Below are 27,371 nucleotides of genomic sequence, written 5' to 3'. Positions count from 1 at the left end.
GGGGAATTACAGATACTTCAAGATGGTCCTCCCATCACCCTGAGGACGCTTGGAATTCAGGAATGACACTCTGCCCAGTTCATCTTGGGTTTCTGTTTGGGGCCTCCCAAGTGGAATACCCACTCCCAAAAGCCTCCTCAGGTTGATTCTAAGTATCTGGGAAAGTGCTGCCACCCAGTGGCTGCCCGAGGACATGGCGGTCCTTTGGGGCTGCCCGGTGCTACTGGACAGCTCCCCAGCTCAAGATCGGAACCCAAAATCCTCCCTTCCTTTTGGCAGCGCCAAACCCAGGCCCCTAGTAAACGGACCCCACTCCTTCTCCTCCGCAGTCATAAGCCCATACTTCCTCTAGGGATTTCCAGCTCCTTCCCTGGCTTCCCATGTGCCCCCTGTCTCAACCCCTCACAATCTTCTCACCCAACTATGCCAGCCCCTTCTCGTTCTTAAAGCCTTGAGAACACACCTCTCACCTTCCTTCTCCCGGAGCTGTACCAGACTACAAGTGGAGTGAAGGAGTTGCTAGAGATGGAATTCTGGTCCCCCACACCCCCCTTCTCATCATCTGACACCATCAGACCTCAACACACTCTGTGCTAAGAGCCCCTAATGAGCATCAGCAAATTAACAACTTCCCTTTGATTGCTCCTCTGTTAATTGGATAGGGAAGGCCCCCCAAGGTATCTCAGAGAAGAGGGGAGGGAGAGAAGGAGAGAGGCGAAAGCTACAGAAACAGCCCCCAGAGTTGGGCTCAATGCCCCAGAATTCTGCTCCATCCCCAGAATACAGCTCCGCCTTCTTATCCACCTCCACCCACCTAGCCCTCTACCTTCCCCACCCCACCCCCCTCTCTTCTCTTTCCTTGTTTCTAGACTTCTGTCCAAATTCCCTTGACCCCGGGCTATTTCTCCTTCCCTCTCTCTGCTCCTTCTTTAGAGGTTGGAATTGAAAGGTTGCAAATATGCCTCCTAAGGCTGCAAGGACGGACTTTGGGTGGCCAAACCTGTGTGTTTGTTTATATATGTGTATGCGTGTACATGTCACATGTAGGTGGGGAGCAGGGATAAGAACAGATGACTATATGTAAGCTCCTGAGTGCCTGCGCTGTGGGCCGAGCCTCTGGGATGTGTGGGTGTGAGTGGTGAGGTGTGACACTGGTCTGTATGTGTGTCTGTGTCTCCACATGGACAAGTGCTTGAATCAGTCAAGTGTGACTCGGAGCTTGGGTGTGTGTGTGCACGCGCGTGTGTGTGCCACCAGAGGAAGCAGCAGCAAGAGGCAGGAGCATCGATCCGAAGGAGACAGAGCAGGGAGGGGGACGCTGGGGGCAGACACCCTCCCTCCCGCTCGCGCGCGCGCGCACACACACACCACACAGTCACACACAAGCTATAGGCCCTCGCAGGAAGAGAAACGGCTCCGGGACTGGAGGGAGGCAGAGCCGCCGGGAGCGGCCGGGTGGAGGGCGTGAGGCAGCGGGGGAACCCTGGCTCCTGCTCCCAGGTCCCGGGGCCCAGCGCGCACACCGGCCCGGAGACACCCTCGCAGACACTCGTAGGCGCGCACGCGCACCCTTTCCCCTCCCCCCTCGCCTCTCCTCCCGCCGCCTCCCGGCCGGACGATGGATCCCTGCAGATCCCGGGGCTGAGAGCGCCGCGCACCGCGCCGAGCCCGGGCGGACCGAGCCGAGGCGAGCAAGCGAGTGCGCGCGGGCGGGCCGCTCCCTGCAGGGATCTGCGCGGCGTGCCGCGGCGGCCGCCGGCTCCCGCTCCGGGCCATGCGCCCCTCCGCGGCTCGGCGCTGAGCCCGCGTCCGGCCCCGCGCCACAGGACCCGCCGCCGGGTGCCGGGTTCCCGAAACCCCCCTCAGGTGGGTCTCTGATCCCCACGCCTTTGGTCCCCGAAGCCGGGACTTTGCTCCCCTCTCGCTGGGGCGGTTTGGGTGGCTGGGGAGGGGGCGGGGGCCGAGTAGGAAATCTGGCTGCAACGAGAAGCTGGACTGGAGGAGGGGGGATGTTGCGTCCGGGGCGGGGACAGCTCACTGTCATAGGGAACCGCCCCCCCATGCATCCACCTCGGGCTGTCCTCACCCCCTACCCCAAATATGCACACACACAGCCTGCGGGTTATGAGAACTAGAGACGTCCGCAGGTGAGCACTTAAGCTGGGTCCCTTCCTACCTCCCTGGGAGGTTTCTGGCCCAGGTTTAGCTCAGGGGGTGGGGGAAAGCCCAGTCCTAGGGACACCCTTGACCAGGAGCTCCTGACACCAGGTTTAGCCCATCTGAGGAGTCTTTGCCTCCAGTATGGAGTGGACATTTCTGTCCCAGAGTGACCCTACATCTGGAGGGAACTCCTGTGCCTACCAGTGAGAATATTGGGACTTCCCTCTCACCCTCTGATGACTATATCTGGGGTCTCCCCTGGCCTGCGAAGCTTCCCTGGGAGAACATACTCCCCTGCTGAGCTGACCCTCCCCCCCAACCCCTGCATTTGGGGAAACCCTATTCTGGGAGTGTGTCCCTTGGCCAGCCACCTCCAGGCTAGCACACCAGGGAAGTCTACTGCCCCAGAGGCAATGACTTCTGGAGATGGAAATTCCAGATGGACACAATTGGAGGTACCCTATGTGAACTCTAATGCCAGGATAATGAGTCTCACTCCTTCCTCCTCCCTCAGGATCCCCTTGGCCAGGATGGAACTGAAGGCTGAGGAGGAAGAGGTGGGTGGCGTCCAGCCGGTGAGCATCCAGGCCTTCGCCAGCAGCTCCACGCTGCACGGCCTGGCCCACATCTTCTCCTACGAGCGGCTGTCACTAAAGCGGGCGCTCTGGGCCCTGTGCTTCCTGGGCTCACTGGCTGTGCTGCTGTGTGTGTGCACTGAGCGTGTGCAGTACTACTTCAACTACCACCACGTCACCAAGCTTGATGAGGTGGCTGCCTCCCAGCTCACTTTCCCTGCCGTCACGCTGTGCAACCTCAATGAGTTCCGTTTTAGCCAAGTCTCCAAGAATGACCTGTACCATGCTGGGGAGCTACTGGCCCTGCTCAACAACAGGTGGGTGGCTCCCACCCATCTTCTAGCCTGGCTCCTAGAGTTGCGTGCATTCTAGCTCCCAGACACCCCATCTCTAACCCCATCAAGCCCAGACAACCTTGTTCTCCAGTCCCTGCCAAACCTGCTACTCACAGCAAAGGAAATGGGGTACTTCTCAGCACTCAACTAAAGAGACCCAATCTCTGATCCCAGCATAGTCCAAAATAGCTCTGCCCCTTACCCGACCTAAGCTCTGAGACATCACCACCCTTTCTTTAGTGACCTTTGCCCACGCTGCAATTATGCCTTGATCTTCTCCTCACTTAGGGGAAAGGGACAGAACATCTTTAAAAGGTAGAGACTATAGTATAAAAGCTATAGCTCCTGCCTTGATCTCTCTGTCACCCCACCCTGACCCCTGTACTGAGATGCCCAGGTCCAGGGAAGCCATTGCAGATCCTCTGTCTTCTCAGATACCATGGGCAGGTCCACTGGACACGCCCCACTCTCTTCCGTGCCTGTGCCCAGACCTGATCCCCAGGGCTGGATGGTGCCCTCCCCCATCCCCTTGAGGTTGGGTATGGGACACTGGAAGTCAAATGGAGACAGGAACGGAAAGTCATGCTGATCCATGCACTGCTCACCCCCGGGCTCCAGGTACGAGATACCGGACACACAGATGGCAGATGAAAAGCAGCTAGAGATACTGCAGGACAAAGCCAACTTCCGCAGCTTCAAGCCCAAACCCTTCAACATGCGCGAGTTCTACGACCGTGCAGGGCATGACATTCGAGACATGCTGCTCTCCTGCCAATTCCGGGGGGAGGCCTGCAGTGCAGAAGACTTCAAGGTGGTGAGTGAATCCCTGGTGCAGGGTGTGAGTCAGCCGGGCCCCCAGAGGAGGAGGAGACAGGAGCAGGTGGGCCTCTCATCTTGCTTGCTACTCTGGGAGAGGAAACTGTGTGTCCCTGGGGCTTGGAGGGGATTTTGTTTAGCATAGGGGTGCATTTGCTTAGCCTTGTACCTATGATGGCAACAAGGATAGTCCACAGCACACAATACACACATACACACACACACATAGCGTGGCATGGCCCTGACCCCATTAAGCTTACTTTCTGGGCCACAGGTGTCAGAACTGAGGGGTGAGGAGGGGTCCAAGGATTATCACCTGGAAGCTGGAAAGAAATGCAGACTTTACTACCCCACCTACTGAATCAGAATCTGCATTTTAACAAGACCCCTAGGTGATCTGAATTAAAGTTTGAGAAGCACTGTGAGACATGACGAGAAGTTTTCTCTTAAATAGACAGGTCATTCTCTCTGTGTTGCTCCATGCTGCGCGCGCGCGCGCACACACACACACACACACACTGTCCAATTGAGTTACTCCCTTGCCATCAAGAGCCACAGAGCTAGGGTCTGAGGTAGGAGAGATGATTTGAGGTACACAGTTATGGCTGAACCGAAATCTCCCTTTGCTTCTTAAAATGGAGATGCCCCACAGACATAGCACCCTCCATAGATGTGGCTACTTTAAAACCAGCACCCCAGAGAGGTAGTTAAGGAGACCGACTGACACCTGATGCACCAGGTGACCCTAAGCAAGTCATACAGGTTCCTAGGGGTTAGAATTAGACAGAGGCAGGAAAGGGACTAGAAGATTTGGAGCCATTTATGAAAAATGACATCAAATGAAAGGATGATACTTGTAACTCTTCAGAATGTTTTCTAGACTCTCCTTCAATTCCCTAGATAAATAGCCATATTACCTCTATTTTACAAATGCTCGGACTGAGAGACAGAATGAGCTGTCCCAAGCTCACATTGCTGGTTAGTGACAGATTCAGGATTAGAACGAATGTCTCATTAAGTCCCGATGCAGCGTGCTCTTTTCGTTAATACTGCTGATCCTGGAGTCACCGTATCTCTTCCAGTCCTGGCCATTGCTCTTTGAAAACCCAACCTCCTCTAAGAGCCCATTGCTCTCCAGGCCTGCCCCAGTTCTCCACTCGCAGAGCCTCCCCTTTCTGCTTGCCCGTTTTCTCCCCTACTTGCTTGCTTCCTCCTAGCATTATGGGAGCATGGACTGTACTGGTTTGTGTAGAAAGGTTGGAGCCAGGATGGTGTTTGTTTTTTCCTGCTGTTACATAAGACTTCCCAGTCTTTTAAAGCCCTGCTCTTCAGACTGGTTTCATGAGCCTTTGTCACTCTTACCAGACAGAGGTTACATGACCACACTGCTTGCTCAGCCGAGCTGATGAGGAGTTTAATGTGATGCAAGAACCACTTTCTTCTACCTTTTACTTCTTCAAACCAGGAGAGTCTTGGATTCCCCAGAGCCCAAGACCAAGGGATTCATAGGCTCACCAACTTCTCTCCCAAGCGTAGTAGGACTGTAAGTGAAGGTGGAAGTGAAAACCAAGGCTCTCCTCCTCTCCGGCACACCCAACACACAAGCACAAGAGACCAAGAAAGACAGAGAAAACCCATTAGCTTGGATGATTTGTAGTGTTGGAAGAGGGAGGGAATTGCTTGGCTCACCCTGGGAAAGTGCTAAGGTATAAAATGGGGACATAGTAAGTTCATAGAGAGTGTTCAGTTGTCCATTTGTCACCCATGTCCAGAGAGATACCAAGTGGTGATGCTAAGACATGTTTGGTTAATGGAAATGAAGATACTGAAATGTGACCAGTCCATGTTGTCTGAGGAGACAAATCTAAGCAGTCAAATGGAGATATGATTGGTTCAGAAAGTTCTGGAGCAATCTGAGTTCTTCCTCTTGCTGGGGAGAGATACAGGCTAGGAGCCTGCGGGCCCAACACTGGCTCTTCTTGGTCCGGGTTGTCAGAGAAGACCAGGTTTTTGCTGTCTCTGAGCCCATGTCAAAGACCTGACCCTGAATATGGCTGAACCCAAACCTCTCAACCCCTCCTTTCATCCTCTCTGGTTGACTTCACTGCTGGGCCCTGTCCATGTCACGAACTCGACCACTTCTGCCCACAGGGATGTTCCTACAGGGACGGGAACTTAGTTGAGTTCCTGTTGGCCATCTCCCTGTTGCAGAAGGTCTCTGGCACTGCAGCTCCCTGCTTCTAAGGGGTGCAGACACACTTTGCTTAATGCTCTACCTTTTCTCCTCTCTGCATGGTCTCACAGTGAGCATCAGCCTCTTCAACCTTGCCATTCTCTGCTACACCAGAAGGTGTGTGTTTAGCCCTCAGACAGATGTGGCACTGACAGAAAACATCTGTATTGGGTCAGAGCTTAGGGAAGACCATCTTGGTACTTTCTACTACCTCGAGAGCAGAAGTTCTTAACTGGGGGCCCAAGCCCTGGCTCACAGTGTTTGCAAAATATATTGTGCATGAGCACCATGTGAAGTCTTTTGCAGGTTTCAAAGGGCAACTCTCTTTAAACCTGTGAAAGGTTGTGTGTGTGTGAGTGAGTATGTGTGAGGGTCTGTGAAGGTGTGTATGCTCCTGGAGGACAGTTCAGGGGACATTAGAATGGCATACTCCCTCAAAGACCCTACTTCCCTTAGTGGATGTGCTTCTGAGCCCAGCTTAACCTCTGGGGATGGACTAGTGCTTGTAGAGTGTTTAACAGGTCCATCTTCCAGCTCTGACTGAGTTAGCTTGGGAGAATGAGGTGAATATGGGGAACCTGGGCTAAATCAGGGAGGAACTGAGTCGAAACTTTTTGGGACTAAAGAGGCAGAGGGCAATGAGGAGAGTATCCCCACAGCAGCCCGTCGGGTAGGCCTCAGACGCTCTCTCCTGAGATGCCAAAAGAGCAACCAGAGACCCACTCACAAGACTCCCTCTGCCCGGGCCACCTCTTTCCCTTCGTGGTGGGGTGCTTGGTTGCCAGGGAAACAGGGTCTGAGGCTCCATTCTCCTAACCCACCTCAATGCCACACAGGCCAAGGCAGGGCAGGGGTTCCATGGAGAGGACCTGGGGGTGCAGCTGTCTGCCCGTGTCTGGGTGGGGGCTGGGAGAACTGAGCACAGTCGCAGCTGGTGCCAGCCTCCAGCTGCACCTTATCTGTCCCTGGCAGTGGGAGCGCCAGTGTGGCTGGAATGCTGAACAGCACCGAGGGGAGGGGGCTGGCAGATGGTTGCCCAGTCTGCCCTATGCCACCCCCTCTTCCAGCTGAGACCCAGAGCCTCTGCCTGGGGGAGAGAGAAGCAGAATTCATTTCTAGACCCTGGAAAATAAGGAAGGGGAGGGCAGAGAAAGGAAATCCTAAAGGTGGGTGTGGAGTGTGGTAGTATTCTCCCTCAGGAGAGGAGAGAATTTTGAGGACAAGGGATAGGAGGACAGAAATCCCTGAGGAGCCCACGGGAGTTCCCCAGGACTTTGCAGTGGGGGAAGGAATCCCCGGAGGAGAAGTGGAGTAAGGGGGGTGGACACAGAAATCCTCTTGCAGTTCTGGAAGAGGACAGGAACCTTCTGGAGCACCTATGGGGGTGAGATGCTGATATGAGAAGTGGGTGTAGGTGGGTGATTCTGGGACCCAGAGGGGAGGGAGAAGTCATTTTAAAGCAAGCAGAGCTGGGGATGGCAGGCCCCAGAAAGAGCTGGGACTAGCAGGCAACATCCTTATCCCCAGGGCAGACCCCTCCACTGACACACCTCACACCCACACACTCCACCCCATAGCAGCTCAGACCAGGAGTGCCTGGGAAGGTCCAGTCTTACTACCTGGGTCTGTCCCTTCCAGCTAGGTAGGGAATAGAGGCTGCTGGAGGGGGGGAAGGCTGCTCAGACTGCCACATAGAGAAGGGGGTCATGGACAACCCCACGCAGAGGCCTGGTGGTCTTCACGGGCAAGGAGGGTCTCCGACAGGGGAGCGCGCACAGACTGCAGAGGGGTGGGGAGCCTGGCGTGGAGAAGTTAACTTTGGATGAGAGTTGCTCTGGAATTAGGGGTTCCTGGATATTTCCTCCAGCCTTATCCTTTCCTTCTCTCCTTCCCTCCCTGAAGAGCCTGAGGTTGGAGGGAGGAGATTGGAGTAGAGCCAGCTGCAAGCATCCAGAGGACCCGAGGTCGGGGTCTCTCTCTCCCTCTCTGCCTTTCCCCATCTCTCTCTCTCTCTCTCTCTCTCTCTCACACACACACACACACACACACACACACACCCTTTGGCTAACTTGGCTTCCTCTCTCACCTCCTCCCTCCCTGTCATTTCTGACTCCACCCTTTTCCAAGAGTACTGTCAGCTAAGAGGCTACTCTAAGTTAATTGATCTCCTGGCTGTTGGCTAAAGTAATAGGGAATTGATGTAAGTAACTAAGTGCCTCTGAGGGCAGAGCAAGAAGTGGAGGGGGGGAGCACCTCTGAACCTTGGGCCTTTCTCCTGCCCCAGCCGCGGGCAGTGGAAGGTGTGGCCCTGCTGCACCTGGTGCGCGTCCAGGAAACAGAGGGGAGACCGGCACAGAGGGCGGATGGTTCTGCTGTGGGTGGAAGTTGCTTCTGAGCATGATTCAACTTTGTGGAAGATAGTTTCAATTCTGAGGGGATGGTGGGAGAGGCTGAACATTAGGCAGGAGGTGTGTCTATCTTCAGTTGATTCCTTCTTGTGACAGAGCCCCTTCTAAGTGCCAGGCCAGAGTGGGTGGTGAACAGGCAGACCCTGTCCCTGCCCTCAGGGAGCTTAGAGTAAAGGGCAGTACCCAGGCAGGCTCAAAGCTGAGAGGGTGGGCGGTGCAAACAGGAGCCCTGGGAGCAAGGAATAATGTGTCAGGGATGAGTGGATCCTCGACATCTAGGTAGAGGCCTTCCAATCTTCACAGCCCAGCTCAGCTACTTAGAAACTCGAGTTTAACAGAATGTGTGATTTCTCCCCTACCCTAACCTCCCCCAGGAGGACTGATGACCAGCCCAGTCCTCTCTAGCAAGAGTCGTTGCCTGCCTTTGGCCGGGTCCCTTAGGCACAAACCTCCCCTCATTGTATGTCTGAGGTAGCTGTTCCAAGAGTCTCTACCCTCTGTTCCAGTCAGGACCCTTGCATGGGGATTCTGGGAGGCAAACTGGGAAGGAGACCAAGAATGAGAGGTGGTACCTAGTTTGGGTAGAGAATGAGGCTGGGTGCTGGTACTCCTAAATTTTATTTTGGGTACAGTGTCATCTACTCCATTTCTGAGCTTCTAGGTCCAATTACCTGTGAGGAAAGCAGGCTCTATGTGGATTGCTAAATTATTCTTTGCCAAGGGGCAGCCCCTTCTTCAGCCTCTGGGACTCTCTGGCTAAGCCCACGCCGGCCCATGTGTAGAATGGATGTGCACCACTGACAGTCCTGAACACATGGAAGAGACATCTTCCGCATGCAAAATGCTTAAATAGGTATAAAACTGCCGTGTATTCACCTTGATGGGGAATTTCGTTAGGAAACCGTAAGGACTTCCTGACTTGTGGTGTCGCAGTGGATAGAGCGTAGACTTGGAAATCTGAAGTCGCCGGTTCAAAACCCTGGGCTTGCCTGGTCAAGGCACATACAGGAATACAAGTTGATGCTTTCCACTCCTCCCCCTTTCTCTCTCTCTTCTTCCTCTCTGTTCTCTAAAAATCAATAAATACAATTTAAAAAAATAAAAGAAACTATAAGGACAGAAACTCACTCTGCCACCCCAGGATCGCCAAGGCCATTCCCAAGGTAGAGGAAGGGGAAGTTATGATTTTTCTTATGAGTTCTTGGAAATAAAACCCTTTCCCACCCCTATCATCTGCATCCCCTCAATTCCCCTGGCAGTCCTGGGGGCCTGGGTGATTGAGCTGCGCATCTTAGTGTGTGTGGCAAATTGGTCTGTTGCATCTTTGCGCCAGGCTGGGAACATCCGTCGGAGAGACCGCTGCAGGGCCTAGACCATGGACAGCAGCCAACTCAGCCTTCCTCACAACACACTCACTCGCTGCATGTGTGTCCCCAGTGAACAAGCACACATGGGCGCCTCTGTGTGCATGTGTGAGGATGAGAGAGTGTGGATGTGGACTAGGGTGTGAAGTGGATGTGTGTGGATGCGCCCAGGGCACGTAGCTCACTTTTTGCGGCTGTGCAGAGAGGTCATGTGCGTGTAAACCTCTGGTCACAGGCAGAGCACATACCAGCAAAATTAATCATCTCTTTCAGTCTCGCTTTGCAATGTACAAATTCCCTTTACTTTATTTAGCTCATGAGATCCTCATAATTCTGGGAGGTGGAAAGATGTCAATATCTTCGTTTGAAAGATGAGGAAACTGTGGCTCAGAGGTGTTAGGTGACTTGCCTGAGGTCAAACAGCTGGTAAATGTCAGAGTAGGACTGTGACTCCAGGTTCTTTGTGCATGATCATAGGAGCGGGAGTGTGGTGCGTGGGAAGGGTGCTCAGGGCTCCCCAGCTGCCTGCACTCTGTAGAGAAGCAGTGTGGTGAGGCAGGAAGGGCAAGAAAGGGTATAAAGGAGAAGGAATCCCAGCCTCAGGCTGAGTACACCAAGTCTTTTGACTCCTCTGCCTTTTCACGGCACCATGTGGCCAAGTCCCAACCTTAGATGAACCCACCACTGCTTTCCTCAGGGTGGCTCCAGAACAGCCAGGCTCTACCAGAGGAAGTCACACAACAGACCAGCTTGGAATCCCGTTGTGTTCATGACCAACGTCCTTAAACAGGCCTGCAGTGCTGCCTGGAAACTCCACTGTGTTTTTCTGGCCAACTTGCTCTCGGCACTACTTACTGCACACTTCTTCACTCTTCTCAGACGGCCACCCTCCCCGCCCCGCCTTGGCTCCTGCTTCATGGAGAAGAGAGAAGCCTCAGACAAGGTCTCCTGCTTCCTCTGGGAACCAACCCCCAGAGGGGAACATCCATGTTATCTAGGCTGAAATCTCAAACTAGTCTTTTATCTGATCTCCTTCTACCTTTATAAGAATTTTACCCCAAAGATTCTGCCTCTCTCTGCTCTACAGTCATTCTCTTCCTTTCCAGGGGAACCTTCCCACTGACACTGAAACAGGCTTAAGATTCTCCCATCTTTGTGTGTGTGTGTGTGTGTGTGTGTGTGTGTGTGTGTGTGTGTGTGTGTGTGGCAGAGACAGAGAGTCAGAGAGAGGGACAGACAGACAGGAAGGGATAGAGATGAGAAACATCAATTCTTCTTTGTGGCTCCTTAGTTGTTCATTGATTGATTTCTCATATGTGCCTTGACTGTGAGGCTATAGCAGACCAAGTAACCCCTTGCTTGAGCCAGCGACCTTGGGCTCGAGCTGATGAGCACTGCTCAAACCAGATGAGCCCGCGCTCAAGCTGGCAACCTCGGGGTCTCGAACCTGGGTCCTCTGCATCCCAGTCCGACGCTCTATCCACGGCACCACTGCCTGGTCAGGCAAGATTCTCCCATCTTGAATTATATCGCTATCATGACTGTTCTCTTGCCTGACACCTATACTCTCCCAGTTTTCCTCCATCTAGCCACTCCTTCTCTGTTTGCCAGTTCATTCTCCTCTATTTGACCATTAAGTGTTGCCCCTCTATGAGTCTCAATCGCAGGCCTTCCTCCTCTTTTAGATTATGAGGCTATGATTTAATGGTCTATCTCAGGGGTAGTCAACCTTTTTATACCTACCGCCCACTTTTTTAATCTCTGTTAGTAGTAAAATTTTCTAACCTCCCACCAGTTCCACAGTAATGGTGATTTATAAAGTAGGGAAGTAACTTTACTTTATAAAATTTATAAAGCAAAGTTACAGCAAGTTAAAGCATATAATAATAATTACTTACCAAGTACTTTATGTCGGATTTTTGCTAAGTTTGGCAGAATAAATCTTTATAAAACAACTTACTATAGTTAAATCTGTCTTTTTTTTTTTTTTTTAATTTTTCTGAAGCTGGAAACGGGGAGAGACAGACAGACTCCCGCATGCGCCCGACCGGGATCCACCTGGCACGCCCACCAGGGGGCGACGCTCTGCCCACCAGGGGGCGATGCTCTGCCCCTCTGGGGTGTCGCTCTGTTGCGACCAGAGCCACTCTAGCGCCTGGGGCAGAGGCCAAGGAGTCATCCCCAGCGCCCAGGCCATCCTTGCTCCAATGGAGCCTCAGCTGCGGGAGGGGAAGAGAGAGACAGAGAGGAAGGAGAGGGGGAGGGGTGGAGAAGCAGATGGGCACTTCTCCTGTGTGCCCTGGCCGGGAATCGAACCCGGGACCCCTGCACGCCAGGCCGACGCTCTACCACTGAGCCAACCGGCCAGGGCCAAATCTATCTTTTTATTTATACTTTGGTTGCTCCGCTACCGCCCACCATGAAAGCTGGAACGCCCACTAGTGGGCGGTAGGGACCAGGTTGACTACCACTGGTCTAACTTAATGAACTTTTCATTAGTATATTTTTTATGTTGGTATATCTTACAATTTAATATTTTATATATTGCATTGGTATTTATTTCCATTGGTATAAAAGGGTAAAACATTTCCATGCCTCAGAAAAAGTTCCTCCAGACCCTTTCCTAGTCAATACTACCACATAAAAGTTAACCATTATTCTGACTTCTGTCAATATAAAGACTTTTCACCTGTTCTTAAACTTCTTAGAGTATATGTATCCTCCATACAGTATATTCACTTTTGTGTCTGGTCTTTTTGCTTATAATTATGTCTGTGACATTCAGTCTCATTGTTGTATGTTGCAAAAGTTCTTTTTCAATGCTGTGTAGTATCTCATTATATAAATATATCATAAGTTATTTATCCATTCTACTCTTGCTAGACATTTAAGTTGTTACTAGTTTGGGGCTATTATAAATAAAGCTACTATGAACATTCTTCATGGTTAGTATGTACACTCATTTCTCTTGGGTATACAACTAGGAGTTGTGGTTAAGTCATAAGTCAGGATTCTGTTAAACTTTAGTGGATACTACAAAATCAGGCCTTTTTTCTATCTATTTTTTAAATTTTACATTCTATTCTTGGGCAGTCTCATCTTCACTTGTGACTTTAATTGACCATCTATATACTGCCAACTGCCAACAGTATGTCTCAGCCCAGCCCTCTCCACTTAGCATCAGTCCCAGTGGCCAATTTCCCACTTAACACCCCCAAGGCTCCAAAAATTCCAGCACATGCAAAACCAAATTAATATTACCTCCCAAACTAGTCCTTTACTTGTGTTTCTGATCTAGAGAACCACCCCTTCATTCACCCACTGACACAAACTAAATTGACCCCTGACACTCTATCTCCAATCACCTCCCTTAACAGGATCTGCCAATGTTGCTTCCTAAACATCTCCACTCTGTCAACCTGTTCCAAGCCACCACATCATTCCATGTCTCACCTAATCCTGGCTTCCTTATAGGTCTTCTAGCAACCCCTCTGGCTCTTCTTGAGTGGTCTCTTCAAAACACTTCTCTGATCACTTGAAATCTTTCCATAGGGAGTCTCTCATTGTCCCTGGGACCAGAATCCTTACTGGCTGCTGTCAAGGCCTGAGGGGTGTGGGTCCTGCCTGCTTTTCCAATCTGTTCTCCTCCTGCTCTCCTGCTATATCCTCCTCCTCTCAGCTCTCTCCCCTCAGGGCCTTTGCACAAACTCTGCTCTCTGGAATACCCTCACACATAAACACACAGACCTTTACCTAATCAGTCCTTCTTATTTCTTTTTTTAATTCATTTTAGCAAGAAAGGAAGGGAGAGAAAGGGAAAGAGAGAGACAGGAACTCAACCTGTTCCTGTGTGTGCCCTGACCAGCAACTGCTGCACTTCAGGATGATGCTCACAACCGAGCTATCCGGCCAGGCACTCCCTATTCTTCAGATTGTAATTCAAACGGCACTTCTTAGGAGAAACTCTTCCGGATTATCAGTCTGGACCAGATTCCCTACCATTCACACCCATAAAACTATAGTTGTTTTGTGGGGGGTTTTTCATAACACTCACCACAGTTTGTAACTAAATATTTATTTTTGTGATTTTTAAAAACTGATGTCTGCCCCCCTCCACATTACACAGTAAGCTCTATGAGGGCAGGATCCTTGCCCTTCATCTGTTCTACATGTGCCCTGAGCACACAGAGACTCAGGAAATATTTGATGAGTAAAAAAAAGGATTAAAAAAAAATAAAAGGATTTTGAGAAGAATAACCTAATTCTAGGTCCTGGCCAGGTAGCTCTGTTGGTTAGAGCATTGTCCTGATATGCCAAGGATACAGGTTCAATCCCTGGTCAGGGCACATACAGGAATCAACCAATGAGTGCATAAATAAGTAGAACAACAAATTGATGTTTCTCTCCCATCCTCTCTCTCTAAAATCAATCAATAAATGTGTGTGTGTGTGTGTGTGTGTGTGTGTGTGTGTGACAGAGAGACAGAAAGAGGGACAGATAGGGAATAGGGACAGACAGATGGGAAGGGAGAGAGATAAGAAGCATCAATTCTTCATTATGGTTCTTTAGTTGTTCAGTGATTGCTTTCTCATATGTCCCTTGACTGGGGAGGAGGCTACAGTGACCCCTTGCTCAAGCCAGGGACCTCGGGCTCAAGCCAGCAACCTTTGGGCTCAAGCCAGCAACCATGGGGTCATGTCTATGATCCCACGCTCAAGCCAGTGACCCTGAGCTTGAGCTGGTGAGCCCATGCTCAAGCCGGCAACCTCCAGGTTTTGAACCTGGGTCCTCTGCGTTCCAGTCCAATGCTCTATCCACTGCGCTATTGCCTGGTGAGGCTTTTTTTTTTTTGCAATCAATAAATTTAAAAAAAATAACTTAATTCTAGTTTCAAACCCACTACTTACTCTCCATGAGACTTGAAGAAGTCACTATGCCTCAATTCCTTCATTTGTCAAATGGGGTGAAGTTACTCACCCTGCTTATTTCACTGGGTTGTATAAGGATGCCATGAGATAGCATTTGGAAAGCATGAAACGTTTCAGGGATGTGAGGAGTGCTTGGAGTTCAATGAGCGATTTAGAGAAAGGTAGAAACCACTAAGTGACCAAACACAGCTTAGGAGAGGTACTAGCTAGGGAGTGACATGGGGAAGGGGTCACATCCTTAAACAGAGCATTCATAACTAAGTGTCCTACATGTGTGTTATCTTGGGCACTTCTCCTGGGACCCTCCGTGTATGCTTGGGAATCTGTGTGTGCTGCTTGCCTCACCTCCTCATTACTGTGAAAAATTTGGATTTGTCTACTGGAACAAACTGAGATAAGAGAGAGTGTTAGAACATGGATGAGGAAGTGCAGTTAAGGTGTGCGTTGTGTTTGTGTGTGTTTGTTACCGAGGGCTGTGTGTCTGTGTGTAGAGAAGTGCCGTGTGGGTCTTTGTATTGATGTGGGGAAGAAGTCTCCAGCCATAACAGATTTGCTGTCCTCTGAAGCTGCTCTGTGTGCACACCCTCCTCTCTGGTGAGGCCTCCACACTGGAAGCTTCCCCCGCCTTAGTTTCTGTCTTCTGGAAGTCCTATCTACTTCCCCTGCCAAGAAGTCTGGAGGAGAGGGACAACGCCCTCTAGTGGGTGTGGGATGCATGGGCAGCTGTAGCTTCCCCCAGCCCAAGCCTGAACCTAGGCTGGCCCCACCCCCCAGCCCAAGTTTGGAACTCACCTCTGAAACATCCTGAGGACATGCAAAACCTGACAGCTGAGGTCTGGTAGGCAAGATAAAAAGGCACACAAGACAGGAAACAGAAAAGGAACCCTTGAATTCATACAGGAGCAGTATGAAGGCCCCACCCCCCAGCCCAAGTTTGGAACTCACCTCTGAAACATCCTGAGGACATGCAAAACCTACCAGCTGAGGTCTGGTAGGCAAGATAAAAAGGCACACAAGACAGGAAACAGAAAAGGAACCCTTGAATTCATACAGGAGCAGTATGAAGACCACAGCTGCAGGTGACGGTCTGTCTCTCTTTCCACATCTCTTCATCTCCTTATCTCTGGTTGCCCAGGGTATTCCCGGTCTTCCTCAGTTCCTGTTTCTTCACGTGGTCCTTGGATCTTATTCTTTCATTCTCACGGTCCCTGTCTTCAAGGAAATACTGGTCACTACTCATGCCTGAAGGGCCTTGAGCAAAACTGGACCTTTTAGTCTGTTTCTTCAGTGAGCACTAACTATACCCTCTGGAGTTAGAGAAGGCTTCTTCAAGGAGGTAGTGTATAAGGAGGGTATTGAAAAATGAGTAGAAGTTCACCAAATGGAGTCCACGGGAGGCAGGAAACTATGGATAAGCCTGTTGTGTCTGCAGAATGGGAGAAGGGCATAGTGGCTGGACAGTGGACTGGGGAGAAGGGGAGGCGAGGCTGGAAGGTCAACTGCAAAGGCCTATGGGGCTGGGGTTGAATTTTACCAAGAGGCACTGGGGAGTGAGTGAAGGTCTTTAAGCAGAATGGTCAAAATTACATAGCATGGGTTGAAGGGGGGAAGAAATTGCAGGGATGTGGGGTGGGGGTGGGGTGGGAAGACCCATTGAAAGGCTGTTATTTAGGCAGAATAGGAGGAGGTTAGTCTGAAGGCAATGGCATAAGGATGGAGAGGGGCCAGATCTCAAAGACTGCTCTTCTCTGGGGCCTCTGTGTCCCTGGCAGCAAAGCTGAGGCCAAAGGTCCCACATCAGTCAGTCAGTTCTGCTAGAACTTGGCACCCTGCTTCCCACACCAACACACTCCAGGGTCTCTGCAAGCAAATGGAGAAGGGAAGGGAGCAGGGAGCAGGTGTTTGGGGGCAGGGGGGTGGGGAAAGGAGGGGGAGGGTACTAAGACCTGGGGCTGTGGGATGGTTAAGGACTAGTTAGGCCCACCTGGACCTGTCTGACCCCCACTGCTCCTTCTCTGGCCCTGCAGCAGAAGGGTTAATATGCTTCATCTCCCCCCCTCCCTTCCTCAGGTCACCTTCTAGGCCCTGGAGACTTGGCTGGTGGCTCAAGTTCCTCAACCAGTGGCCATGAGTAATCAGAGCCCACAGAGGGGCCAGGGGCCTGGGGGAAGGGAATGAGAAATTGGGGGCAAGGGGAGCCTGAGACACTGAGCGGTTGGGGGCATCTGTGAGGCTAAGGATTTGTGGGGGGCCTAGGTTGGTTCCCAGCACTCTCCACCTGACCCAGGACCCAGTCTGTTCTCTGATCTCAGCTTCTTCCCCTCACCAGAAGAGAATTCCTCGAACTCTTCTCCTGGACAATTGGAGGGTGGGCAAGCTGGGAGGGGGAGTGGTGATCTGTCAAGAAGCTTTTCAGCTGCAAGAGATGGGGTCCCTCAGTGCCAGGAACTAGCCATAAATGAGTCTGTGGTCAGTGAGAGACCTGTGCTAATGGAACCTGGGCTGCCCCCCAAGCCACAGAAGGGAATGGAGGAGGGGAAGGTGACCTAAGTACAGCTCAATGTGGGGGAGGTGCCCACTCGAAACCCAGATGGGGTCATGGGAGTGAGGGAAGGAGAAATGGGGTCAGGGAGTGGCTGGAGGGAAATTGGAAGTCAAGGGAGTGTGACTGCAGAATTAGGGGTTCAGGAAATAACTGAAAATAAATTGGGGTCAGGACAGTGTTGAAAGGAAACAATCAAATACTTAGAAGAGAACTGGAGTATAAAGGTGAATTGGGAGAACTGGGGAGTCAATGAAATAATTGGGGGAGATTATGAGTCAGGGGGAATTGGAGAGGAATTAGAGGTCTGAGAGAGTGCCAAGAGAGTGTGGGGGTGCAGCCATCTCAGAGGCATGACTGGAACAGGTGAGAATGAGGAAGAGGACCCTGAAGTGGATGGGAAGACTGAGGGGCCTGCTGAGGAACAGACCGGAGGATGAAAGGTAGCGGGCAGGTGTGTGTCTGTGTGTGTGTGTGTGTGTGTGTGTGTGTCTGTGTGAGTGATGGGACTGTTGCTGGCTTGGCAGAGGACTCTGCTAGGTCCCATCTCACCTGGAGAGGTGGGTACCAGGAACCCCAGAATTTTCCAGGTTTCCATTCTGCCTTCAACTCTCTCCTTCCTGCTGGAGCTGGTGACAAAAAATGCACTCCAGCCCCTCACCTCTCCACCAGCCTTCCTTTCCTACTGCCATCAATTATTCATCAGCCCAGACAGCAGCCCTCCCTTGCAGGACAGGCTGGTCTCCCTCTCCACGCCCCGCCCCATCTCAGCCACACTGCCACAGAGGCCCTGGCGAGGAAGGACACGGCCAGCTGGTGGCGGAGACCCGGCAGAAGGGCTGGGTGCTGACCCTGCCGGGCCCCGTGTGGGATCGCTTCTCCTTACCCTCTCTGCCACTTCCCGGCGCCAGGAAGCCCCTGGAGAAGATGCCAATTCAGATCTTCTGTTCCGTGTCATTCTCCTCTGGAAAAGAGGCCCCAGGGCCCTTTGGAGATGTTTGGGGCTCCCACCAGCGGCAGCAGCGGGACAGCTCAGAATCAGAAGAAGAGAAGGAAAAGGAGGCAGCTAGGAAGGAGTCCAGAGAGGAGGATTTGCCTGTGGACTTGGTGGCCTTCGCCAACAGCTGCACTCTCCATGGTCCCAGCCACATCTTTGTGGAAGGGGGCCCAGGGCCGAGGCAGGTACTGTGGGCAGTGGCCTTTGTCCTGGCATTGGGTGCCTTCCTGTGCCAGGTAGGAGACCGTGTTGCCTATTACCTCAGCTATCCGCACGTGACTTTGCTAGATGAGGTGGCCACCACAGAGCTAGCCTTCCCAGCGGTCACCCTCTGCAATACCAATACCGTGCGGCTGTCCCAGCTCAGCTACCCTGACTTGCTCTACCTGGCCCCCATGCTGGGGTTGGATGAAAGTGATGACCCTGGGGTGCCCCTTGCCCCCCCAGGGCCTGAGGCCTTCTCTGGGGAGCCCTTTAACCTGCACCGCTTCTACAATCGCTCCTGCCACCGGCTTGAGGACATGCTGCTCTATTGCTCCTACTGCGGGGGGCCCTGCGGCCCTCACAACTTCTCGGTGGTGAGTGGGGGCCCATGCCTGGCATGGCACCCCAAGAGTGTCTGCTGTGGCTCACCCTAACCATCATTTTTTGGGGCTAGGGCTGCTAGGTCCTGCTCCTCCCTACCTCACATGGACCATGCGCCCTCTGTGGCATGTCTCAGAGAGGGCTGGCCAGGGCTCACCCAGGAGCCCCAGGGTGTAGAGCTGGGCCGCTATTCCCAGTACTGCTCTTCCTGTTAAAATCTTGAAACATATTTGTGCTAGTTGGTAATTAGTTGCTGCCCCGGGGCCCCAGGTGTCTCCCTGGATATCCTCCAGCATGTCCAGACCTCCCTGGACCGTCTCTGAGGTCAACCTCTGACCTGAAGGTGGGTGTCTATGCCTGGCATTAATAGCTTTGACTGTCATCCCTGGCCTGGAGCTGGGGCAGGTGCCACTGGTTTGTGGAGGTGCAGGACAAGAGTGTGGAAGGGAGGTGGGGGTGGGGACAGCCTCATCTCCAGCCTACCACATCCTCTTCAGCAGCTCCCACAGCTGGGACTTCACTGCATCTTCCCTTGGTCTTCCTGGGCTCCTCCTACAGAGAGAGAGAGAGAGAGAGAGAGAGAGAGAGAGAGAGAGAGAGAGGGGCAGGCGTGCACTAAGAATAACAGGCCTCCTCTAAATCCCACCCAGCTCTCAGTGGCCGGCACCCTCTCTGCAGGGAAGCCCTCACTGGAAGTCAAGCTTGCCTTGCCACTCTGGAGTCTAAGGCCTTCCCTGCTGAAGGACCAAGTGGCACCCCACCCTTTCTCCAGTTCAGCTTCTAGTTCTGTCTGACCAGACTCCTCTCCTGTCCCCTCCTGGTTCCAGTTGCTAAGCCTTCCCTCCCCATACACCTCTCCCTCAGTCCCCAACCTCCTTCCTAGTGCAGGAACAGGTGGGTGTCATCATATTGGCGCATCATAGATTGACTGCAGACAGACAGGATATGGAGGTTTGGTCCACTGGGCCTCAGACAGGACAGGAGATATAGGAAGACCAGACAAGGAAGGGATCAACTGGCTTCTCTGGACCTAAGGGTAGAATCAGACACTTCTCACTGAGAACCACAAGATGGCAGCAACAGTCCACCAGCCAGCCACACAGCTCTCTAAGCCAGGGCAAGGTGGGCTCTTCCAGACTGTCTCAGCCACCTGGCGTCCCTCACGTCCCCAGATGGAGGGTAGGCGTGGGTGTGTGTCCAGCCTGAAACCCATAGCTGAATGGCACAGAAACCAGTGGTGGGGCTGGAGGGGATAAGAAGCTGTTGGAGTTCTCTACCTCACCTTAGGCCCTCGGCCCCTGCCCCCCTCCCCAAACGGGAGGAGCAGGGGAAGAGGAGGCTGTTCTAGGCAGGGGGGTAGGACAAGGATTCTGTTTCCTAGTAACCTGCTCTCCCCCTGCTGCTCCAATCTAGCCTGACACTCTGCCTCTCATTCTCCGGGCTGTGTCTATACTCACCTAAGACTTGCTCTGTGGACTTTGTCGCCACCCAGCAGTAGTAAAAGCACTCATTCCCTTTGTGGGAACCTGGAGGCATTGAGGGAAGCTGTGGAGAAAGGGCCATCAAGCGTTAGTTCACTCTTCTCTGCGGTGATAAGGGCTGCTCTGGGGTACGGAGTGGGAAGACGGCCCCCAGGGTGGAGATCTCTTTGGAGGCCCTGTCCTGTACAAGCATTGCCAAATGCCATGCCCTGGGTGCTCAGTGCCAAATGCTGAGAAAAGAGATGCTGGTGTTCTGGTGAGCATGGTCCTTGACAGGGCAACTGGGTCTACTTTCAAGTTCTGGTGATAATGGGACAATGATGGACATAAGGGGCTAACAGCTGGAGGAAACTGAAAAGCTTAACTTGGTTTGAGGAGGGTCTTGGGGAGAAAAGAATTTCAGATGCCTGGGGTGGGATCCAGGGGGATGGCAGTGACGGGACCCTGATGATGGAGGTGTATGTGACAGGGTCCAAGCAGGAAAAAGATTGCCACTCAACTAGTTTAATTGAAAAGAATTTAACAAATGGACTGTTTACAGAGCTGTGGGCAGAGTTAAGGAAACTAATAAGGGGGCCTGAGGAGGCACCTAGCAGTGGTGGAAACTGTCACACACAGGATGCAGGAGTGTAAGGAGGCAACTGGTTGTGCAGGGAGCCCTCCTGGCAGAATTTGTCCTCACAGAGGGTCTGAGCCACTGCCAGAACACTCTCAGAGACCTGAGGAGTGGGGGAAGAGAAGAGCCCCATCCTTCCCTCCCCCTGCCCTCTGATCCCTAACTGGTGCTTCCCATGGGCCAATGCAACCAGAAGCCTGTCCAGGTAGCAAAGGAGCACCCCACAGGGACCAGCTTTCCAGTGCACACAGCAGGGTAGAGAATAGGTGGGATATAAGACAAATGGAGAATGGGCTGCACGGGAGGAATCAATCCTGAAGGGTGTTGCGATTCTAGCAGCTGGGGCGCAGCCTGGGGCAGCCCTTGGTGGATAGGAGGTGCGGGCAGGACTCTCAGGCTCTTCACTCTGCCCCTGCCAGGTCTTCACACGGTATGGAAAGTGCTACACGTTCAACTCTGGCCGAGATGGGCGTCCACTGCTGAAGACCATGAAGGGTGGGACGGGCAATGGGCTGGAGATCATGCTAGACATCCAGCAGGACGAGTACCTGCCTGTATGGGGGGAGACTGGTATGTCACCTCTCAGGGGCCCCCTTCCCCATGCTTCCAGGCTTCAGCTTCTGCCAGGGGACTCCTGGGCTCTGTTGTGGGCCCCGAGGAGGCCTGGAGCTCTCCTCCCTTCCGCCCAGCATCTCACCATCTCCTTCTCCGACTCTGTCTACTGCCACACTCACATTTCTCTGGCTCTCCCTTCCTGGCTCAGTTACTCTCTAAGGTAACCAGCCATCCCTTTCCATCAGTGTCCGCCACTCACTCTATAAATAACTCCCTCTCTTCTTGGGCTGCCTCCTGTCTGTCTGGTCTCAGGGGCCTTGGGGCAGAGAGAGATGGGGGAGAAGGGAGAAAAGGAGGGGGAGAAATGGAGAGCATCTGAGACAGTGTGAAAGAATTTGAAACAGCAGACACATAGCCGAAGCCAGGTAAGCACGCTGTAAGATGTAGGGGTCTTCAGGGCAGCATGGGGTTGGTGAACCCAAAGGAAGCTGGGGATGGGCTGGGGCCCCATAAATTAATCTCCCCAGTCTCAGTGTGTACTGTGCTTATTCTCAGAAGAGGTAGGATGTCTCCTCCGGCTCTGGAGGAGGTTAGGGAGTTCGAAAACCTACCAACACCCTCCCGCCCCCTCGTTCTCATAGACGAAACGTCCTTTGAAGCGGGCATCAAAGTGCAGATCCACAGTCAGGATGAACCTCCCTTCATCGACCAGCTGGGCTTTGGCGTGGCCCCAGGGTTCCAGACCTTTGTGGCCTGCCAGGAGCAGCGGGTGAGAAGCCCACAGGAGGATGGTCTCGGGGATGGGGTGTTGAGGGGTCAAGATGGAGTGGTGGGCCATCACTAATGGGAGGGGCAGATGAGCAAGAGCCTGGGTAGCAATCTGACAAGTAAGAAAGCATGAATGAGCTGACAAACAGGGATGCTCTTTAAACTCTGAGATCCTCAGAGGCTGCAGAGGGAGAGAGGCAGGACTCCTGAGTTCTGCATTTTGTCAGAGGAGTCCATCAAGGTGACCCGGGGAGAAGTCCCCACACCCCCAGCTCCCTGGCTCTCCCAGCAGCTCATCTACCTGCCCCCGCCCTGGGGCACCTGCAAAGCTGTTACCATGGACTCGGATTTCTTCGACTCCTACAGCATTACCGCCTGCCGCATCGACTGTGAGACCCGCTACCTGGTGGAGAACTGTAACTGCCGCATGGTGCACATGCCAGGTCAGGGCCCAAAGCTCCAAACAGTCCTGGGCTGGGGCTCCTCAGCTTGCACTGCTCCTCACCAGCTCCCCATGCATATCCACCTTCTGCCAACATGAAAGCAAGACCAGCTGGCTTCTCCCTTCCCCACCAGTTCCAGCCCCATTTCATACCCATATGTCTCTGACCTCAGTTCCTGCCTGTACCCATAGGGATGGGTGGGAAGGGTCCAGGAGGGATGGACTATGGGGTGGTCACTTCCAGGACAGACTGGGGGCTGGCTAGTCCTAGCCTCTCCTTGTCTCCCATCTTCCATCTTCCAGACCTTTGTTACAACCACTATCACAAGAGCCCTTTAAAATTCATCCTCACCACTCTTTTCTCCTCTCTAGGGGATGCGCCATACTGCACTCCAGAGCAGTATAAGGAGTGTGCAGATCCTGCTCTGGGTGAGTGTTCTTGTCCTGGGGCAGTCTGGGGGAGGGGAGAAGGGACTGCCAGCCATATGCACAGGGGTGCATATGAAGGGACCAAGCTCTCAGAAGCTTCAAATAATTCTTGGATCAGGCTGCACCTGAACTCGACTGTGTCTGACGTTAGCAAGGTATCTGTAGATACAGGAATAGCATCTGTAGAGGCCCCTGTGAAAAATGGACAGAGGTCACCTAGGAGGGGCCCTCACTCTTTCTCCTCAGCACCTCAGCTGGTTGACCCCCAACCGTTTTGAGGGCAGGAGATATAGGACTAGAAAATACCCATGAGGAGGCTGGGTGAAGATCAACACAGGGTGGGCACAGGGCTGAGGTGCAGGACCAGTCAGAAAGAGAAGCGGGCCTGGGGCTCCTTTGATCAAGGTCCAGATGTGCATGTTGGGAAGGTGCTGGCAGAAGGGCACCACTCAACTGGCGCCTCTCACCTGGCTGGGCACAGACTTCCTGGTGGAGAAGGACCAGGAATACTGTGTGTGTGAAATGCCCTGCAATCTGACCCGCTATGGCAAGGAGCTGTCCATGGTCAAGATCCCCAGCAAAGCATCTGCCAAGTACCTGGCCAAGAAGTTCAACAAGTCTGAGCAGTACATAGGGTAAGGGCTCTGACTGTGCAGGGTGGGGCCCTTGGGCTGGGGCTGTGAACGGTGTCAGCAGGTTTTGATGGGGACCAGCAGACAGGAGGAAGCTGAATCTGAGGTGGGCATGGAGGTAAGATCAAGCCAGAACAAGCAGGGGAAGTGCCTCTTTCTCTTTCCACCCCCCTTGCTGTAATTTGGGTCACATCATACTTGTTAGTGTGTGGAGCATCTCTTTGTATATGCCATCACATTTAATCTTCACAACAACCCTAAAAGGCAGATATCCCCATCAGCATCTCATTTGATGGATATAGAGACTGAGATTCAGAAAGGCTAACTTACTAAGGTCACCTAGCTAGTAAGGGACAGAGATGTGACTTGAACCTAGGTCTCCTCCCCCATCCCCTCTGCAGGGAGAACATCCTGGTGCTGGACATTTTCTTTGAAGTCCTCAACTATGAGACCATTGAGCAGAAGAAGGCCTATGAGATTGCAGGGCTCCTGGGTGAGCTGCTGATGGGACCTGTCCCCTTCCCATGTCATGGGCATGGTGTGACACGCTACCACCCAAGCAGGCTACTCACCTCTGTCCCATGAGCTCGTCCTCCTCAGCTATCCCCAGGGGCCTTTCCCCAATTCTGGTGTCTTGGTATGTGGTGGAGGGAGGGGACTGAGCCTTCTCTCAGGGCAAAGGGGAAGAGATAGGCCTGTGGGCAGGAACAGGGGACTATTTCATATGCTTTTGAAAATTTGCCTAAGAATAAGTGTTAGGGTATTTTATAAACAATTATTTTTTCTGAATAATACCTATTCATTTTAGAAAAGGAGGGGGGAAACCCCCCAAAAGCATGTAGAAGAAAATAAAGACCCCATCAGAATCACTCTGCACTCCTTCTGTGTGCAAACGCTGTCTACCCTTTCGCAATGACTTGTCTGCCCCTGTCCCAGTGGGTTCTGCAGCTCCCATAGTGTCTTGACCCTACTGACCTCATTGTGTTCCCATGCAGGTGACATTGGGGGCCAGATGGGGCTTTTCATTGGGGCCAGCATCCTCACGGTGCTGGAGCTCTTTGACTATGCCTATGAGGTAAGCGGGAATTGGGTACCAGGGAGGGGCAGTGGAAGTGGTGGGGGTGGGGTCCAGTGTGCCCACATACCCACCCGCCACCACCCCACATGTCCCAGGTCATTAAGCACAAGTTGTGCAGACGAGGGAAATGCCAGAAGGAGGCCAAGAGGAGCAGCGCAGACAAGGGTGTAGCCCTCAGCCTGGATGACGTCAAAAGACATGTGAGGAAGCCAGAGGGGTGCCCTCCGGCCCCGCCCCTTCCCCTACCACCCGTGGATCACTCCTCTTGCTACCTTTTCTCCTTTGCTTTCCCTACACCCTGGCGCCACCTGTTGATAACCAGTCACTGTCCTGTGCTGTTTCCTCAGAACCCCTGTGAGAGCCTGCGGGGCCATCCTGCAGGGATGACGTATGCTGCCAACATCCTACCTCACCATCCGGCCCGAGGCACTTTTGAGGACTTTACCTGCTGAACCCTGCAGGCCACTGTACCAAAGGCCTAGATGGGGAGGGCTAGGAGAGCAAGGGGGCCCAGCTGCCCCCACATCTGCCCTGGGGACCCACTCCCTCCTCCCAAGGCAGCCCCTCACTCCTTGGCAGTCCTTTCCTCTTCTCTGTGGTGGGGAAGGAGTATTAACCATTGAGTCCTCTCCCTGTCTCTATCCCATTCTTTTTATTTTTAACAAAACTAATCTAAAAAAGAAACTAAAAAGAGAACTGGGCAAGTGACCTCAGGCTGCCCCTCTCTGCTCCATGCTGCCTCCTCCAGCTCCCAGTCTGAATTCTGTCTGGCTGTCTGTCATCTGAGTGTCCACCTACATTCTGCTGCCATCAGTCAACAAAGCCCTCCCCTAGTGGGGGGTGGAGGGGATCCTCTGGATCTGGAATTTGGCCCCAAACCAGAGAATGTACCTGAAGGGGAGGGATAGTGGTGATGGTGATGTGGGCTTCCCCAGCCTTAAGAGACCCCCTCAGCCCAGTGACCACTCCCCAACCCCAAGTCTCCAGGCAGGAACTAAGACCCTAGTACCCCACCACCACCCACACACACACATACACCATGTGAAGTCACTAGGGAGGAGGGGTGGGGATCCCCTGAAGAAGTGGTGATGGGAACAAGATGTGGCCCTGGTGCTGTAGGCCACATCCTGATATCTGCAAGTTCACCTCCATCCCAGAGCTGCTAGAGAGACATCCCAAGAGGTTGCCCTCCTCTACCATCCCATAAAAGATCCAGCTGGTTGGCTTCCAGCTCAGGGAGAGGGGCACTGGTGCCTAATCTCACTGGTCCCACTCCCAGGGGCTCCTGCAGAGGGCCACATCCATAAATTTTCTTATGGAACTCTCCCAAGTCCTCTTCCTCAACTTCATTTGCTTCTCTCAACAACCTCATCTGCATTTTCTATTTCTATATGATACAGACTCTATATTGCTATATCTCTGTATATACTTTCTCCTAACTCTGTCTGTCTCTGCCCCACTCCCTCTTGTCTCTAAGAACCATCCTCCCACCCCAAGTACCCCCTTCCTGTGTTTCTGCTCCCTCCCTGGTCTCTGAATGCCTTCACCTGTATAAAGAATTGGACTCTCTCCCCTGGTGTCTGTACTGTGTACACACATCCCTCTGAGAAGCACAAGGAGACGACACGCGCATTGTAACCTTCGCACTGTCTCGGTGGCGACATAAAGGAAGCTGTGAATCACAAGCTCTGCCTCTTTCTGGCCTCACCCTCTCCCAACATCCTAGGCATCCTCTGTTCTCCCTGCAGCCTTAACATTCCCTTCCCTGCTCTACCCACCCCAGTGCCCTTTGTCTGGCTACCTGTGGACTCCCAAGGGAAGGGACTAGTATAGAGAGATTCCCCCATTCAAATGGTGAAGATCTGTTCTGCAGACCCAGCCAAGGGCTTCAAAGACAGAGGGAGCTATGGATCAGTGATTCCTGCAGGTGGAGTAGTGGGGTGCTGACATCAGAAGCTGAGGTCCTCAGTCAGTAGCCTTTCCCTCCTTCTAGGTGCCCAGACCCTTTTCCTCACCTGATACCCAAACCCATCATTTATATTTTTTGGTGAGGTATGGTTTGGTCATGGGAGGAAAGAGAGGGGAAGTTGAATGTTATTCCTACCTTAATGAGAAATGAGTGGGGTAGAAGGCCTGATATGCCCCTTCCACAAGGCAGTCCTCCCAGGCCAGAGCCCTGCCCCTTCCCAGCCTCCTCAGCCCAGCTATCTCTTGGTCTCCAGCGAAGGAACAGAACCTGTGGCAGGTCACCTGTGCATTGGCTTGGAGCTGGAGAGTGAGGCAATAGGAACTCTTAGTTCCTGGTAGTTCTTTAGAGAGCAGACCTCTCCAGAGGGAAGTGGGAGCAAGGCCAAAGGGTGTGCTGGAAAACAGGCAGTGCGATGGGTGACGCATGCCTCTGGTCTAATAAACTGGGTTTCAACCATC

General features: G+C 52.8%; 1 protein-coding gene and 1 long non-coding RNA gene across 4 annotated transcripts; one reads left to right on the top strand and one right to left on the bottom strand.

Moving 5' to 3' along the window:
* The first annotated feature begins 1,425 nt into the window (after positions 1 to 1,425).
* Positions 1,426 to 27,334, top strand: ASIC1 (acid sensing ion channel subunit 1). 3 transcript variants are annotated; one of them, XM_066368735.1, is made up of 12 exons: positions 1,426 to 1,866; positions 2,675 to 3,052; positions 3,689 to 3,884; positions 21,460 to 21,610; positions 22,237 to 22,364; positions 22,656 to 22,806; positions 23,178 to 23,234; positions 23,716 to 23,869; positions 24,268 to 24,359; positions 24,862 to 24,941; positions 25,040 to 25,144; positions 25,292 to 27,334. In XM_066368735.1, the coding sequence occupies exons 2-12, from the start codon at positions 2,691 to 2,693 to the stop codon at positions 25,394 to 25,396; spliced, it is 1,581 nt and encodes a 526-aa protein (XP_066224832.1). In that variant the 5' UTR covers positions 1,426 to 1,866; positions 2,675 to 2,690; the 3' UTR covers positions 25,397 to 27,334. The 3 variants fall into 3 exon arrangements, with proteins under 3 accessions (XP_066224832.1, XP_066224828.1, XP_066224829.1); XM_066368731.1 differs by lacking the exons at positions 1,426 to 1,866; positions 2,675 to 3,052; positions 3,689 to 3,884 and adding an exon at positions 18,254 to 18,936; XM_066368732.1 differs by lacking the exons at positions 1,426 to 1,866; positions 2,675 to 3,052; positions 3,689 to 3,884 and adding an exon at positions 18,254 to 18,936 and having other exon boundaries at positions 22,653 to 22,806.
* On the bottom strand, positions 19,427 to 20,465 carry LOC136394901 (uncharacterized). The gene is made up of 3 exons (XR_010749248.1): positions 20,401 to 20,465; positions 19,816 to 19,973; positions 19,427 to 19,495 (listed from the first exon to the last, which is right to left on the bottom strand). It is a non-coding gene; the product is annotated as an uncharacterized lncRNA (long non-coding RNA).
* Positions 27,335 to 27,371: the final 37 nt, after the last annotated feature.

Source organism: Saccopteryx leptura, chromosome 2, assembly GCF_036850995.1.
Source record: "Saccopteryx leptura isolate mSacLep1 chromosome 2, mSacLep1_pri_phased_curated, whole genome shotgun sequence".
In the NCBI taxonomy this organism is placed as follows: Eukaryota; Metazoa; Chordata; class Mammalia; order Chiroptera; family Emballonuridae; genus Saccopteryx; species Saccopteryx leptura.
This window is presented reverse-complemented; position numbering and strand designations above follow the sequence as displayed.